Genomic DNA, 15,345 nt, shown 5'->3' with positions numbered 1-15,345 from the left:
AGAATATTGGCACTTACTCGGTGGCTCAACGAAGATCCACATTTTCAATTACTATCAACCAAAAGAGCCATATTTACTGCCATTCCTGGCAACAGGACTGCACTGCAGGGAGGCTCAGAGCTCACCTGCTTCTCCAGTGTCAGCTGTTTCTAGGTGGGAACCACCTGCCATACACAAGTCCAATCAGGCAAGGACCTTGCCCAGTGCCCTGAAACATGAGCCAGATGCCACATTGAGGAAGAGTGCTCAAAAGAGCCACAGGCACCTCCTGACTTGGTCACGCTTGGAATCTGTACACCATAACCTTTTGAATTACTGTAAGAACTCTCAATTATTATGCTTGGAACTTGCACATTATAAATTTTGGTGGAATTATAGGACTTCTTATTGCATTGCACCTTGCACTTTAGAGACTTGGCTATAGTGTTCTGGGCTGAACATCATCCACGGAAATTTATTTGCTTGTTGATATTCAGAAGTCCTTGAATGTATACAGAAGTTTATTGTTTACATGTAAATGAGACTCGTAGGATGAATGATATGTAACTGGCCTGGATTTTACCATTTGTGTATAAGAACTGGAACTTAGTTATCTAACTATTTATTCAGTAAGATAAGTGTATGTGGAGTTCCTTGTATGACTTCACTTATTTTTTCTCTATAAATCAATACACATCAAAATAATTTTGTATAACATTTGATTGTTTATTAGTTAGTTTTTACGGCTGTGTTACTGTTTTTTTCTGTCTTGTTCCATGATACTCTCTTGGTTGTTCATGTCAACTGCATGACATGAGCATTTATTTAGGACTTCGTTTAATTAATTGTCTGTTTATATTCATTGGCAGCGCTAAACTGTGTTTTTAAACTTTTGTTTTTATTCATTTTTTTATTATTTTGTTTATATTGTAAGCTGCCTTGAGTTCCTGCAAGGTAGAAAGGCAGCTAATAAATAAATATATAATTTGTTTAAAAATAGAGCATTTTTGGGGTGCCGTGCTTGGATTCCCAGCACCTTTTATGAATATTAAAAATGAGCTGACTCATCATGAATGTGGAGGCTGCGCAGGCCTGTGGCACAGCACCTGCTTTGCATGCAGGAGTTCCTCGGTACAGGCAGCGGTACCTCCAGTTAAGAGACAACTGGGAAAGAGTGGGCCACTGCCAGTCAGGGAAAGAGACTTGATATGTTAAGTTAATTTATAGCCCACCTATCTCCCTGAGACTCAAGGCAGATTACAAAATAAGAGAGATCATAATTCAATCAGACAGCACAAGACATCCTGTAATGATGCAACAGGGCCAGGATTGCAGAAAGCAGGGGGCAATGCTAACAGAAAACTAAGGCATGGCATACTATTCACAAAGCAGAGACTGGATGACAAAGCTACGAGGCAGTGCAGGAAAAGCAAGGCGATACATACAACAAACTACCATCCTAAAAAAGGTAAAGGTCCCCTGTGCAAGCACCAAGTCATTACTGACCCGTGGGGGGACGTCGCATCACAACATTTTCTTGGCAGACTTTTTACGGGGTGGCTTGCCATTGCCTTCCCCGATTATCCACACTTTACCCCCAGGAAACTGGGTACTCATTTTTCCGACCTCGGAAGGATGGAAGGCTGACTCAACCTTGAGCCGGCTACCTGAACCCGGCTTCCGCCGGGATCGAACTCAGGTCGTGAGCAGAGCTTGGACTGCAGTACTGCAGCTTACCACTCTGCGCCACTCCTTTACAAAAGCCCCTTTTGGACTGTTGCATTATACAGCAATTTTAGTCCCTTTATTTAAAAATGCCCTCCTGATATTAAGCAGCTTCTTACCTTCATGGCTATTTATGCCAAAAACAGCACAGACTGTAGTTAAAGGGAACGCTGGGTCTTTGCTGACCCTCAGCTGCAAGCTGAGCCGCTATCTACTCACAGGTTATTTCGAATATAGCGACACAGATGCAGTTTATGGCTCAGAAGTGCCACAGGAAGTCAATATATCCAAGTCAAAGGAGAGACCGCCAAGATTTTCAGTAGCTGGATCAGAAGCCAGAACTGTGCCTCCGCAGTTCTCCGGTCGAGTACCGCCCCCCTCCCCCCCCCACGCACACTCACCATTGCCATAAGCCCAGTCGTCATTCATGCGGTGGCGCACTTTCTGGTAGATGGCAGACATGGTCTTCATGTTGCTCTTGCGCCACTGGCGCCCCAGGTACTTGGTCTGGATCTTCAGCAGCTTCAGGACGTAAAGCTGCATCATGGCTTGCTTCACTTTTAAAGCTCGTTTCAGGATAGGGGCAGACTTGAAAACCACCAGCATCTACCGACACACCGAACGGGGGAAAGAGATGAAAACGCATTTCTTTTGAAAGCACTCTGAAGTCTCATGATTTAGAAAACCAACACAAGACTAGGCAGATAACGCAGTCGAGGCTTTCAGCATCGGGGAAAGGCCTTCTACAGTTCTAATTCTGCAGCCTTGAGGCAGCCTGCTAAAGACGAAGCCTCTGCCACTGAGAGGGCAGCTTCCCAGTTGACGTTCTATGGCTTCGAATCCAAAGCAAGCAAGAGATTTTACATCCCTGCAGCTACAACCCTTTAGGCAGCACTTCTCTAATGTTCCCCAAACAAGCAGCCAAAGTTGGAATTCCAACATCCCAACCCAGGTCCAAGCAACGGCACAGGCCCAGGAGGGGACGTTGCCAGACCCATCCCATGTGGCTGCGGTGGGTGGGATAACGACAAGCTGAGCCTCTGAGGAGGGGTGGCGTGGCCAGAGAACGAGCCCAGCAACAGGCCAGTGGAGCCAACTTGCTCACCATTGTCCGGGAATGTTTCCACTTGGTCAGTTTGTTGAGGATCCTCAGCAGGTTGATGCAGGAGAAGAGGTTCCGCCAGCAGAACTGGTTGTTGTCTCCCGTTTCCTGCAAACAAAAATGGCCCTTCATTGTTGGTAGTTACAACTCTCTTAAAAGAAACTTCCGACAAGACATACGTCCCAGCAGACCATTTGTGCACAGTTTGCAGTTTTCACCCAGTCATGTGTGTACACACGCTCCTTTCCCATCACTACAATGACACACACGGAACAATTAATTAAAATTATTGGCCCTCATTGTGAAGGATTACCTTCACTGTAGATTTGTGGACAGGGCTTCACTCAAACCTTGAAAACAGAAATAACTGCAGTATGCAATTCTACAAAAGGGCAGACAATTCCTGGCTAGCATCTGTGACATCGACAAACACACTATTCTTCCCACCACAAATATTTGAATCACTTCATGACCTTGTCCAAAGATTTATTTTATACGCCTTAAAAACATTTTTAAAAGGCCGTGTGCTTTGTCCACCCCCACACCTCTCTTGTATTTAATGAGTGCTAAATTTTAATTCATTTACACTCTGCCTTTATGCCCAACAGGAGCCCAAAGAAGCTTATATCATTCTCTTCTCCTCCCCCTTTTTATCTTCACATCAAATCTGTGATTTAGGTTAGGCTGACAGTGTGAGAACTGCAGCTCTCTTCATCAGATGCATCATCAGCTTTTGAGAGCCACAGCTCTCTTCGTCAGATGCATCGTCAGCTTCCGAGAACCACAGCACTCTTAGATGCATCTGACGATGCATCTGACAAAGAGAGCTGTGGTTCTTGAAAGCTGACGATGCATCTGACAAAGAGAGCTGTGGCTCTTGAAAGCTGATGCTACAATAAAGTTGGTTACACCAAACCAGGACCATAAGGGGATGCAGTAATGCTTTTTGATGGCCACCTCTTTTTCCCTAGAGACTTGCTAAAGTCTCAGCTTGAGCATCTTCTGAAGTAAGATGCTCTCATTCCCACTGGCTCTTGGAGGACACCTGCTCAGAGCTCTTTGGAATGGGAAGGCTGTAGTGGTTAGAGTGCCAGACTAGCATCTGTGAGACCTAAGCAAGTCCCCACTTTGCCCTGAAGCTTGCTAGGTGACCTGGGGCCAGTCACTCTCTTAGCCTACCTTTCAGGGTTGTTGTGAGGATAAAATGGAAGCAAGGAGAATGTTGTAAGCGGCTTTGGGTTCCCATTGGTGAGAAAGGCAGAGTATAAATGAAGCAAATAAATATCGTAAGAGATACATACAAACTCTTGTGACAGGTCAATTCCTGCACTCAGTTATGTAAACTAAGATACAGACAGCATGGTCAAAAAGAGTCCAGTAGCACCTTTAAGACTAACCAATTTTATTATAGCATAAACTTTCGAGAATCAAGTTCTCTTCATCAGATGCCTGATCAAAACTGGGCAGATACAGTTTTGATCAGGCATCTGATGAAGAGAACTTGATTCTCGAAAGCTTATGCTATAATAAAATTGGTTAGTCTTAAAGGTGCTACTGGACTCTTTTTGATTTTGCTACTACAGACTAACACGGCTAACTCCTCTGGATCTAAGACAGCATGGTCGTGCACTGAATCATGGCCAGCAGGACAAACAGGGAAGGCCCCCCGCCCCCCCGGCCTCTTGCCACTTCCAGCTGCAAAGCCACCTCCTTCTGAAGCACACTTGCCTAGGAGAAGCCACGGCTGCTGCTGTTGTTGTTTTTTTAAATTATTTTCACACACTGCCATGCACAAGAAGATTCACCACGGATTAGCAACGAAATCCTGAAACAACCTCACAGTTGCCACTAGAGGCCACTGTTGTTTCAGGGGAAAGCACCGCTTTGGACGACGTTTTTTAAGGGGGAGCAGTAAAAAAACGCAGGGTGTAATTCCACTCCGCTCTGCAATCAAAAGTTCATCCTACCATCCCCTTATGATGCGGCTTTGTACCGGCGGTAAGTTTTCCAAAGTGAATTTGTCCCCACACTAGTTTTGTCAAGGCAGAGGTTGTTAAACTGATTTTACAGAGAGCAAATTGCACACACATATCAACACATGAAGCTGCCTTATACTGAATCAGACCCCCTGGTCCATCAAAGTCAGTATTGCCCACTCAGGCCAGCTCTCCGGGGTCTCAGGCTGGGGTCTTTCACATCACCTACTGACGGGTCCTTTTTAATTGGAGATGCCGGGGATTGAAGCTGGTCTGCATGCCAAGCAGGGGGTCTACATCCCCTCTCAGACCAAGAGGCCGTGGCTTCCACTCACCAAGCTTTCAGCATTGAGCTCTGGTAACTCGTGGACAGTGCAGGAGGGATAATCCAGAACTGAGATACTTCAGGGAGACAGAAGGGGACAGCCAGGCATTAGTTCATGGCCCTTACAGACCAAAGCATCCCATTTTAATCCACCTCGGTCACTGCCAGAGGAAAGGACGGGGAAGGGCAATTAGTCTGCCTAGACACATTACCTGTTTTTGGCAGTGATGTAGGACATGATATTCTGGTTGAAAAACTTCAAGATCAGCGGGATGCAGTTGGCAAAAACTAAATGCTGAGAGACATATTCAAACTGGAAAAAGAAGAGGGGAGGAATTTTGAGCTTGCCACACGCAAAATTCCATCTGACGAGCCCGGAAGACGGTCCCTTCCGGCTGCTGGATTCAGACAGGCCCGTTATACAGGTGAGAACGGCAGACGTCATACGGGAAGCCTGGTTTGTTTCCGGTCTCCACGACACTGTGATGCCCAGCAAGGCATCCCTTGAGCGCCAAATAGCAGGAGTTGCTGGGGAAGCCAGAGTGCAAGCGGCTCCCCATCGTCCCATGAACAGGGAGGGAACACCAAAACTCTTGAGTGACTGGATGAAGACTCTGCCCCTAGCCCAGCAGGGCACCGGGTTTCCTCCACTGGCTAACCAGAGCCCTCCAAATGCCCACCAGCAGGGCACCAAGTCACACTGCCATCCCCCTGTGTTCACTCCAAGCACCTGGAATACAGGAGCATGAGGTTAGATCCCAGGGAAAACTTTTGCTCATAGAAATGTGTGGGGGGGCGGGGGACGCGGAATCCACCCTCCTGCTGCAGGCTTCTGGTTCCTCTCTCATGCTGTCCCTCGGGGTTCCCCCTCCCCTGGAAATGATCTCCCCTGGGGGATCATTTTGGGCTGCAGCAAGAGGGAGAGGCGAGGGATTCTCATTCTGCTCAAAAAAAACCCCCTTCCATCAGCAGAAATTTCCTGCAAGATCCAAGCCATGCCGCCCTTGATCCCCAAGTCAACTGCAACCTTCAGATCTACTCTTCCCCATGACACTGTCTAGCCCCCTTTTGAAGTTACTTCAGCTAAATCACACGTCGCAACAGAGATTTCCACAAGATGAGTGAAGGAATTCTCTGTTTGTCCTTGATCAAGGTCATGTTGTAGGGCAATGTGAATCCATGCCTCTATCCAACTTTTGAAGGGGTTAGGATTTGAGGTCATTCATACCAAAGGAAACACATGTTCTAAGCTCCTGTGACCTTGGCCAGCAAGAAGGGGGCTCATGGTAAATCATGCCATAAAGTCTGACGAAGCAACTCATTGCCAAGGACTGCCTCCATCATCTCCACTGGTTTATTAAACTAAGCGGAGTGCCAAATTCTTTGGAAAGGAAGACAACCAGTTCGTTTCCAGCCAGGCAAGAAACCTGACCTCAGTCCCACAGCTGAAATGCTCCAGAATTTCAGATAAATCTGTTTAAAAACCCAGAATTCTTGCAACTCTGAGCTAAGGACAGAAAACTAATTTGATCTCTTAGAGCCCCGAAAGCTCACCTGATAAATGTGGTTCAGTTTGAAATGTTTCAGGAGGAGCAGCAGCAAAGCCGAGATGCTTTTCACGATGATCTCCTTGTGCCTGTTCACGTCAATGCCCAGTTTCATGCTCTGGAGGACGGTGATGCTGACCGGAGGAAAGAGGGGGAATGTAAGAGCAGCCCTGCTGGAATTGAACCCAACTGTAGCACTTGGGATGCTGCTTCTAGGAAGTCTACAAGTGGGACGGGAAGGGCACAGCTTTCCCAGCAGACAGGTGGGAAGATACCCGGAGGTACAGTGCCTCTGAACATGGAGGCTCTAGTTAGCCATTGTGGCTAATAGCCATTGAAAGACCTCCCCTCTCTGAACATGTCTGCTGCTGCTAGAGAGTGCCCTCCAATAATAGATGACTTATGGTGACCCTTGGCAGGGTTTTCATGGCAAGAGACTAACAGGTGGTTTGCCATTGCCTGCCTCTGCAACCCTGGTCTTCGTTGGAATTCTCCCATCCAATTACTAACCAAGGCCGACCCAGCTTAGCTTCTGAGATCTGATGAGACTGGGCTTACTTGAGCTATCTGGGTCAGGGCGTTAACATATCTATCCCCCTTTTAAAGCCAACTACTCTAGCAGCCACCACTACATTCTACAGTAGTGAATTCCACACATTAATTACTCTTGTGTGAAGACATTTTGCCTTTTGTTTGTCCTGAATCTAACCCCCCCCCCATTTCATTAGGGGACCCCAATTTCTAGCTTTTGGGGAGAGGGAGAAAGGTGGCTCAGCTCAGTTTTTCGCCACACCCTGCATATTTTCACAAACTCCTCTCTTGTCCTTTCCGAAACTAAAAGAAACAGAAAAGTTACTTTGAGAGTTTAGGATTTCTGTCATGCTCTGCAAAGCCCATGCAGGAGGGAGGAATGGTTTGCGTTGCATTGATCAAGAAAACATGAATGGGTCCTCTTGACATGCATCAAAAACTTGTTTGGTTTTAAAGAATCTCTCTCTCTCTCTCTCTCTTTGAGGCTGAGAAAGAGAGGATGGATGTGCAGTGTAGCAATAGAGGCACTTGAGGCAGGAAGCAATAGAGAGGGGTGGATAACAGAAGAGCAAATCCATGTGTTGGACCCTGTACATTCAATCTATTACAGTGCTTTCCCCCTAGCACCCACCCCTTAGCACAGTGGATGTGCAAGATACTTCATTATACGGAGGCTTATATGGTTTGGAAGCTCAGCACCATATTGGAAATCTGTCGAAGTTGGGAAATCTGATCTTACAGTTTTACGTGTGACATTTTAACCTCAATGCTTGAAATCCAATTTTTTTTTAGCCTGGTTCGTACATTGCCCCTTTTATTTTGGCGGAGGTTGAACATGAAATTTCTGGGGACGACAGCCAGCCACACATGAGTTCGCAAATATCGAAATCAAACATTAGAAGGAGTCAGCTACAGCTAGAAAAACATTCTGTGAAGATTCAGCAAGTGTTTGAACACCAGAGAATACTCAACAACGTATCTGAATTCTGAACAGTATTTCAGAGAGCAAATTTGTGCTCACATTCTACTTTGGTCCATAATGCTTTTATAGACCTTTCTTACCTACCCTGGGAATATTGCAATTATAACCAACATCTGTAGAAAAGTTGGAGGTTGTTAGGGATGTAGAATTAACTGCACAAGAAGTCATGTTTCACAACTAGCAATAGTTATTTACTTCATTTATAAACCTCACTTTTATCTGCGTGGAGGACCCCAAAGCAGCTTACATCGTTCCACTCTCTTCCATTTTATTGTCACCACCTCCCTGCGAGGTAGGCTAAGCTGAGTGTGTGTTACTGGCCCAAGGCCACCCAGCAAGCTCCCATGGCAAAGCATGGATGACACATCGCCACTGGGAAAGACACCTGTGCACAGAGGTTGCCAGTGCTCCAGAAAGGAGAAACTCATGTCTTTGAGTGAAGGTGCAATTTTCCATTACCCAGACCCTAACTCACAGCTCGTGCAGAATGCGGTGGCACGTGTTATCACGGGCTTGCTAATGCGTGAGCATATAACACCTGCACTGCGTCAGCTACACTGGCTACCAGTGGAATACCAAATCAGGTTCAAGGTTTTAGTATTAACCTATAAAGCCCTATGCAGACTGGGACCGGCATACCTGTGGGACCACCTCTCCCCTTATGAACCCCAGAGGACTCTCTGTTCTAGTGAAATGTCTGTTAAAGGTCCCTGGCCCCAGGGAGGCCCGCCTGGCATCGACCAGGGCCAGGGCCTTTTCGGTCCTGGCCCCAGCCTGGTGGAATGCTCTATCTGAAGAGACTAAGGCCCGGCAAGATTTGTTATCCTTTCGCTGGGCCTGCAAGATGGAGCTGTTCCGCCAGGCATATGGGCGGTGCTAGGCGGAGCCCCCCTGGCCAGTTGATGAGGGATTGGGCCCTCCCCACCACCAATACCCCCATTTTTAAAAACTCTTTAATGCAGAGGTGCTCTGAAGTTGTTTTAAATTTGATCAGTGGAATTCTGTACCGCTATGTTGATTTTATAATTGTATTTTAACTGTGTAAATTGGAAGTTTTTAGAATCGTTAACTATAATAACTGTTTTATACCTTTTAACCTTTATATATTTTGTAATCCGCCCTGAGCCTGCTAGAAATGTGGGGAGAGCAGAATAAAAATTGAAAAAATTGGAGGGAAAAATAGATCCAGAGGAGTCAGCTGTGTTAGTCTGCAGTAGTAAAATAGCAAAGAGTCCAGTAGCACCTTTAAGACTAACCAACTTTATTGTAGCATAAGCTTTCGAGAACCACAGCTCTCTTCTTCAGAGGCATCGTCAGCTTTCGAGAGCCACAGCTCTCTTCATCAGATATGTCGTCAGCATGCATCTGACGAAGAGAGCTGCGGCTCTCGAAAGCTTATGCTTCAATAAAGTTGGTTAGTCTTAAAGGTGCTACTGGACTCTTTGCTATTTCCCAGACCCTAACTGACACCTTCCTCTGTCTCAGAAACCAGAGAACCCTTCAGCCCCTGTGCAGCTCTACCAGTTATGAGACCGCACAGCTGTCAATCAGTCAAGGACTTACGGCATCTCCTCGGGCAAGACGTCCGCCAGGATGTTGATGGAGTCCGTCTTGGCTTTGGAGGTGGGAGCAGCAGCTAGCAGGATCTTCAGGAGAGCTATCTGCAGGAAGCAGCAAGAGAAACCCTCAAGTGAGCCCAAGTGAGACGTTTCTGTGATGCCCTCAGACATCTCTTCAGCCTCCCCTTTTCTTCTTAAGAGGGGGACTGAAAGGGGCGGACCTGCTGCCAGACGCGTGCAGAGAGAACCCCAGTTGCACACAAAGTTCCCAAGCATGAAGCTTCTTTGTCCCAAGGGAAGCTGCTGCTCCATCCAAATGCCGTACTTTGACTGACAGCCTCTCTCCTAGGACAGGGAGCCTTTCCCAGCCCTGCTCCCTCGTCTCTCTCGAAGCAGAGATGTCACGGACTGAACCCAAGGCCTTCTGCATGCATGCGCAGAACACCGCAGAACAGAGCAGCTCTTCTTTCCCACCCGCCCCAACTCCACAAGGACAGGAAAGAAAAAGATCTGGAGCCACATCTTCCCCGAGAAGGTAACCCCCTCTGACTTAGTTGAAGAGATCCAGAAGGAATCCACTGTGGTCCTCCCCCACCACCAGCACACACACTGGAGTTGTCTCCTTTGACTTTTCTTGCCATTGCAAGAATTCTGAGCTGCCACTTTCCTCCTACACACAAGCATATTTTGCACTTCCTTTGTGTGTCTGTGCACACACACAGAATACACACCATGTATTGTGGTAAGTTGTACAACATCACCCGATACAGTAGTTCGCAGGGGGTCTCCTGAACATCCTCTTCCCCCTGGCATAAGGGAAGAGGCAGGAAATAAAAACTGTAGTGCACAGTGGCTGGAAGTATGAGCTCCATGTTAAAAATTTTCTTTATTTAAACTATAAACTACACACCACAACACAATAAACAACAAACAGAACAAAAACACACAATTCTAAGCATAACTCACTAACAATACATAATGTAAGATTAGAAGTATGATCTCAAGGAAGGACGCATGAAACAAGCAAAGAGTCCAGTAGCACCTTTAAGACTAACCAACTTTATTGTAGCATAAGCTTTCGAGAGCCACAGCTCTCTTCGTCAGAGGCATTGTCAGTTTTCAAGAACTATAGCTGTGGTTCTCAAAAGCTGTTGATGCCTCTGACAAAGAGAGCTGTGGCTCTTGGAAGTTTATGCTCCAATAAAGTTGGTTAGTCTTAAAGGTGCTACTGGACTCTTTGCTATTTTGCTACTGCAGACTAACACGGCTAACTCCTCTGGATCTATGAAGGGGGACAGAAGCATCTCAAGGCTCCAGGTAGAGAAGATGAGGTTTGCCAGCAGGCCTGATTTACTAACTGAAATTCTGGCCATATTTGCACTTCCAGCCAACTCTCGAATGTGAAGGAAACCCATCTGCAGATGGGAAATTTCTCCTCCTCACAACATCCTTCCTCTCACGTAAGGCTAGATTACATCAGGTTAGAAAAGAAGCGGATCTTTGGGCGGTTCCATGTTTTCTTTAAGCGGAAGACGTACATAGTCATTTTGGTCCAGATAGAAAAGCCACGAAATGCCTTTTATTAAATTCAACCAAAGTAACACAGCATGTTGTGTATCCTGGACATCTCCCCCCCTTTTTTGTGTCTTTAACATCCAACTTGAGGAAGAGTTCTGCAGAACTCCAAAGCTTGCACACTGTTTTGTGCCATTTTGATCTTCACAGAAAGTTTTTTGGGGAATCCAGAGAATGTGCATATTCTTCTAACCTTGGAGGTGCTTTGCTGCTCCCTTTTCGAAAGGGATATCAACAAGGTTTAAAACCTTGGCGCAACCTGGAGGTTACGGTGACATTCAAAGGCACCCCTTATGTCAGTTCTTGGGACGGCAGTCCATGGCCAATAGACCCCCAAACCCCTCACAGCAAGCACTCCAGTGCATTGGTTGAAAGGATTTTTATTTAGAGATCCATTATGTTCATGGGTACATCCATAGATGGGAAAGTTGGCAGGAATAATTATACAAGCAGAGGCACTATTGATATAGGGAGTGCTATTCCCCCCTCCCCTGGAGCAGCTTGCATTTAGGCACGAAAACCTAAGAAGTTCCATGAGAACACAATAGCTTAGTTTGGACAGAAACGGTAGAAGATGACAAAGAAAGCAAAGTCTTTCTCTCTCCCCTGGGAAACAGTTACATTTCTGGTTCCAGCTGCAAGGCCAGCGCTGCATATTTCAGAGATAACAGGCTGGTTACCTTCCCTGTGAAATCAGCATTAGTACATTCGTTTTCAGGCAGGCCAAGAATGGCATGACTATGTGGCTACATTTCAAGGCACAACTATGTGAGCGTGGCACGAAATCATACAGTAGATCAACACAGTGAACCGATCAGATGGAGACATCAGATCAGAGAATACATCAATGGCATGGGTGTGTGGACACATGACACCTTACTGGCTGGCATCTGACCCCTCAGGGGATGCCCTAGAAGATGCTTACCAAAGACAGGGGGCACTTCTCCATCTCCTCTTCGTTCTTGATCTGCACATCGGCGATGGAGACGTACTTGTGCTAAAGGCAAGACGGAAAGGAGGGGCAGAAATAAAAAAAATCAGGGCACTTCAAACACACACACAGAGGAGCTTCCTTAGCAGCTGTCCCTGTAGTTCCCAAGCATCCTATGGCTGATACTTCCAGGGAGTCAAGCTCTACTTGCTTACTTACCATGCCCCCAAAGCAGCTGGTCAGAAGAGGGTATTTACGGGCACTTCCAGCCAGTGAGCAAAACCTGCTAGACAAAGCTTTCCTAGCCAGGGGGTCAGGAGAGGGTAAATGCTGCTCCTGTAATGACCGGAGTCCCTGGCTAGGAAGGCTTTGCCCCGGTGCTGATTCGCTCCCGTGGCGTCCTCCTGTGACCACCTACCATGGTGGCCCAATGGGTCAGCAATCAGAATCGGACTCCCCAAAGACAGCTGTAAATTTCACACGTGAAAAAGCTGACCGTGTTTGCAGACGACATTCCCCCACCTTCCTTGTTATGAAACTTTTGAACTACCTGTTTCAGAGTCTTCACACTTTCGTGGATGGGGCGCGGTAGCCCCACCAAGGTATCCGTGTCCCTGCAACAGCAGAAACAGTAAAAAAGGGTTAAAAGTGAAGGGTGTGAAGGGCAAGTTTTAACAAGGGCAGCTCTCCTAAATTGTTTGCTCAAAAGTGGACCAAGACGGGCAGTGGAGCCGGATCCTTCTTTGAAATGAGCTGCCGAAAGACTGATTACACATACATGACCACCCCTAGCATGGCTTTTTCTGTGGTGGCACCCAGTGCCGAGGATCTGCTCCTTAAGGAATTCTGACAGCATCAGTCTCTTTTTAAATAAAACATGATGACCTCTGGGTGTAGTGGCTAAGAAGGGTGGATTGGGATCTGGAATACCTGACTTCAAAACCTTGCTCTGCCACCCAATTCAGTGGATGACCTTGGACCAACCACTCTCCGCTTAACCTACTTCACAGGGCTGACTTTGTTCACTGCTCTGCGTGGGGCACTAATCTGCCTAGGAGAGTGGTCTATAATCACTATTATTATTTATTATTATTATTATTATTAATAGTAGTAGTATTAGTATTAGTATTATTACATTCTCTGCCTTAGGTACCATATTCACGTCCTTAATAGGCCCGGCAGGAATGGCGTTCTTCTCTTTCTCCTTTGGGTTAAATCCAATGTTCTTATTTTTCTGCATGCCTGGGGAGTGCACCAAATGCACACACCCCTCTCTCCCTTTCTGTGGCCCAGTCTTGCTGCATTTGGGATTGGCGGGTGGCGGAGCAGCCACTGATCTGAGATGTAGCGATGTGTGCAGAATCTACAAATCTCTACAAATCTTTGCATCTTGCAAAGCAGGCTCGGGAAAGAAGGTGCCTGACAGCCAGCCAGCCGCCGATCTAGCAAGGGATATTCAGGGGAAAAGACCCCCACTTCAGTGGCTGGAAGCAGCCCCCAAAGAGCTCTGTCCCTCCTCCCAGACACATAATACTCACTGCCCAAGCGTGAAGCCAATGAATTTGTTCCTGCTGGCCTCCAGGAAATGTTCTATATCTTTTTGTCTGGAAGAGAAGAAGAGCACGGGGGCAGGGAGAGAAGTAGGCACACGCATGCCACACAGCATGGCCAAACTAACCCCATCAATAGCTCAGCAGCACGAGATAAAACATTCGGCTGCCTCCAGCTCTGCAGAACACAGCAGCCAGCCAATTTGCGCTCCGAAGCACGAGCACACAGAGGTGGAAGGTTTATTCTGATATCTCTTCCAACATTGTTAGGCCAAGTGTAGCACCCCGTGAGCCTCCCAAGGCCCTTCTGTTGTCATACAGAAGCGAAGCAGGCCTTTGTTATCTATTAGGATGTTCGACGGCGCAGGACATAAATGCTACATGTTTTCTCCGCAAAACTTTCGTCGTGGCCAGATGGACTGCCAGGAGGTGTGTATGTGGGAGGGCAGGGGGAGGGTACTGGTTTCAATTTTTGTTGAACTGATTTCATCATGCGCTGCTTAGCAGGGTTTCACAACACCTGCCTCCCCTTCCAGGTGACCACTCAGACTTAAAATAAACCACGCAGCCAGCCCAAAAATCCTCCAGGGTAGATTTTACTTTATCATTAAGTGTGTGTGGGGTGGGGAGGCGTCAACAGTGCCCTCCCCATCTTCCAGCCTCTCTTCTCACACCAACCTTGGCTACTGGAAAACCTTCACTCACATCATTTTGTACAGAGAGGCACGTGGGAGAAGCAGTGGCTGAAGGCCTTAAAGCAGGCCCTGACAAAATTTCTTTGGAAAGAAGCCAGCCCCAAAATTTGGAGGAGTCAGACCTCGATTTCAGCATTCAGGGCTCCATATGACCCTGTTTGCTAATTTTTGCTACCACCAAGATAAAGGACATCACAGTGAAATGGGGACTCTGGGTTTAATCAAAGAACCACCGGCTAGCACCATGGAACACTCTCAAAGTTCAAGCTGCACAGCAGTTGTTCCAGATAAATCAAGATGGGTAGCCATGTTCGTCTGTCTGTAGCAGTGGAAAAGAGCAAGAGTCCAGCAGCACCTATAAGACTTAACAAAATTAGTGGTAGGGGGTGAGCTTTCGTGAGCCACAGCTCACTTCTTCGGATACAGCTAGAATGTGAGTCCATCTGTCCTTATATCTTATATCCAAGATATACAAAATTAGTGGTCGGGGGTGAGCTTTCGTGAGCCACAGCTCACTTCTTCGGATACAGCTAGAATGTGAGTCCATCTGTCCTTATATCTTATATCCAAGATATACAAAATTAGTGGTAGGGGGTGAGCTTTCGTGAGCCACAGCTCACTTCTTCGGATACAGCTAGAATGTGAGTCCATCTGTCCTTATATCTTATATCCAAGATATACAAAATTAGTGGTAGGGGGTGAGCTTTCGTGAGCCACAGCTCACTTCTTCGGATACAGCTAGAATGTGAGTCCATCTGTCCTTATATCTTATATCCAAGATATACAAAATTAGTGGTCGGGGGTGAGCTTTCGTGAGCCACAGCTCACTTCTTCGGATACAGCTAGAATGTGAGTCCATCTGTCCTTA

At 46.8% G+C, this 15,345-nt stretch overlaps 1 protein-coding gene across 1 annotated transcript in view; it reads right to left on the bottom strand.

The window, feature by feature from the left end:
* The window catches only part of STRIP2 (striatin interacting protein 2), a 46,379-nt gene that overhangs the window by 2,256 nt on the left and 28,778 nt on the right, over positions 1-15,345 (bottom strand). Inside the window, exons 11-20 of the mRNA XM_054989463.1 lie at positions 13,771-13,836; positions 12,783-12,846; positions 12,227-12,298; positions 10,458-10,532; positions 9,731-9,828; positions 6,662-6,788; positions 5,320-5,420; positions 5,118-5,184; positions 2,810-2,914; positions 2,106-2,310 (exon numbers count right to left, since the gene is read on the bottom strand). Coding sequence (XP_054845438.1) covers positions 2,106-2,310; positions 2,810-2,914; positions 5,118-5,184; positions 5,320-5,420; positions 6,662-6,788; positions 9,731-9,828; positions 10,458-10,532; positions 12,227-12,298; positions 12,783-12,846; positions 13,771-13,836 — 980 coding nt within the window. The remainder of the gene's footprint in view (positions 1-2,105; positions 2,311-2,809; positions 2,915-5,117; positions 5,185-5,319; positions 5,421-6,661; positions 6,789-9,730; positions 9,829-10,457; positions 10,533-12,226; positions 12,299-12,782; positions 12,847-13,770; positions 13,837-15,345) is intronic.

This window comes from Eublepharis macularius, chromosome 9 (assembly GCF_028583425.1).
Source record: "Eublepharis macularius isolate TG4126 chromosome 9, MPM_Emac_v1.0, whole genome shotgun sequence".
NCBI lineage: Eukaryota > Metazoa > Chordata > Lepidosauria > Squamata > Eublepharidae > Eublepharis > Eublepharis macularius.
This window is presented reverse-complemented; position numbering and strand designations above follow the sequence as displayed.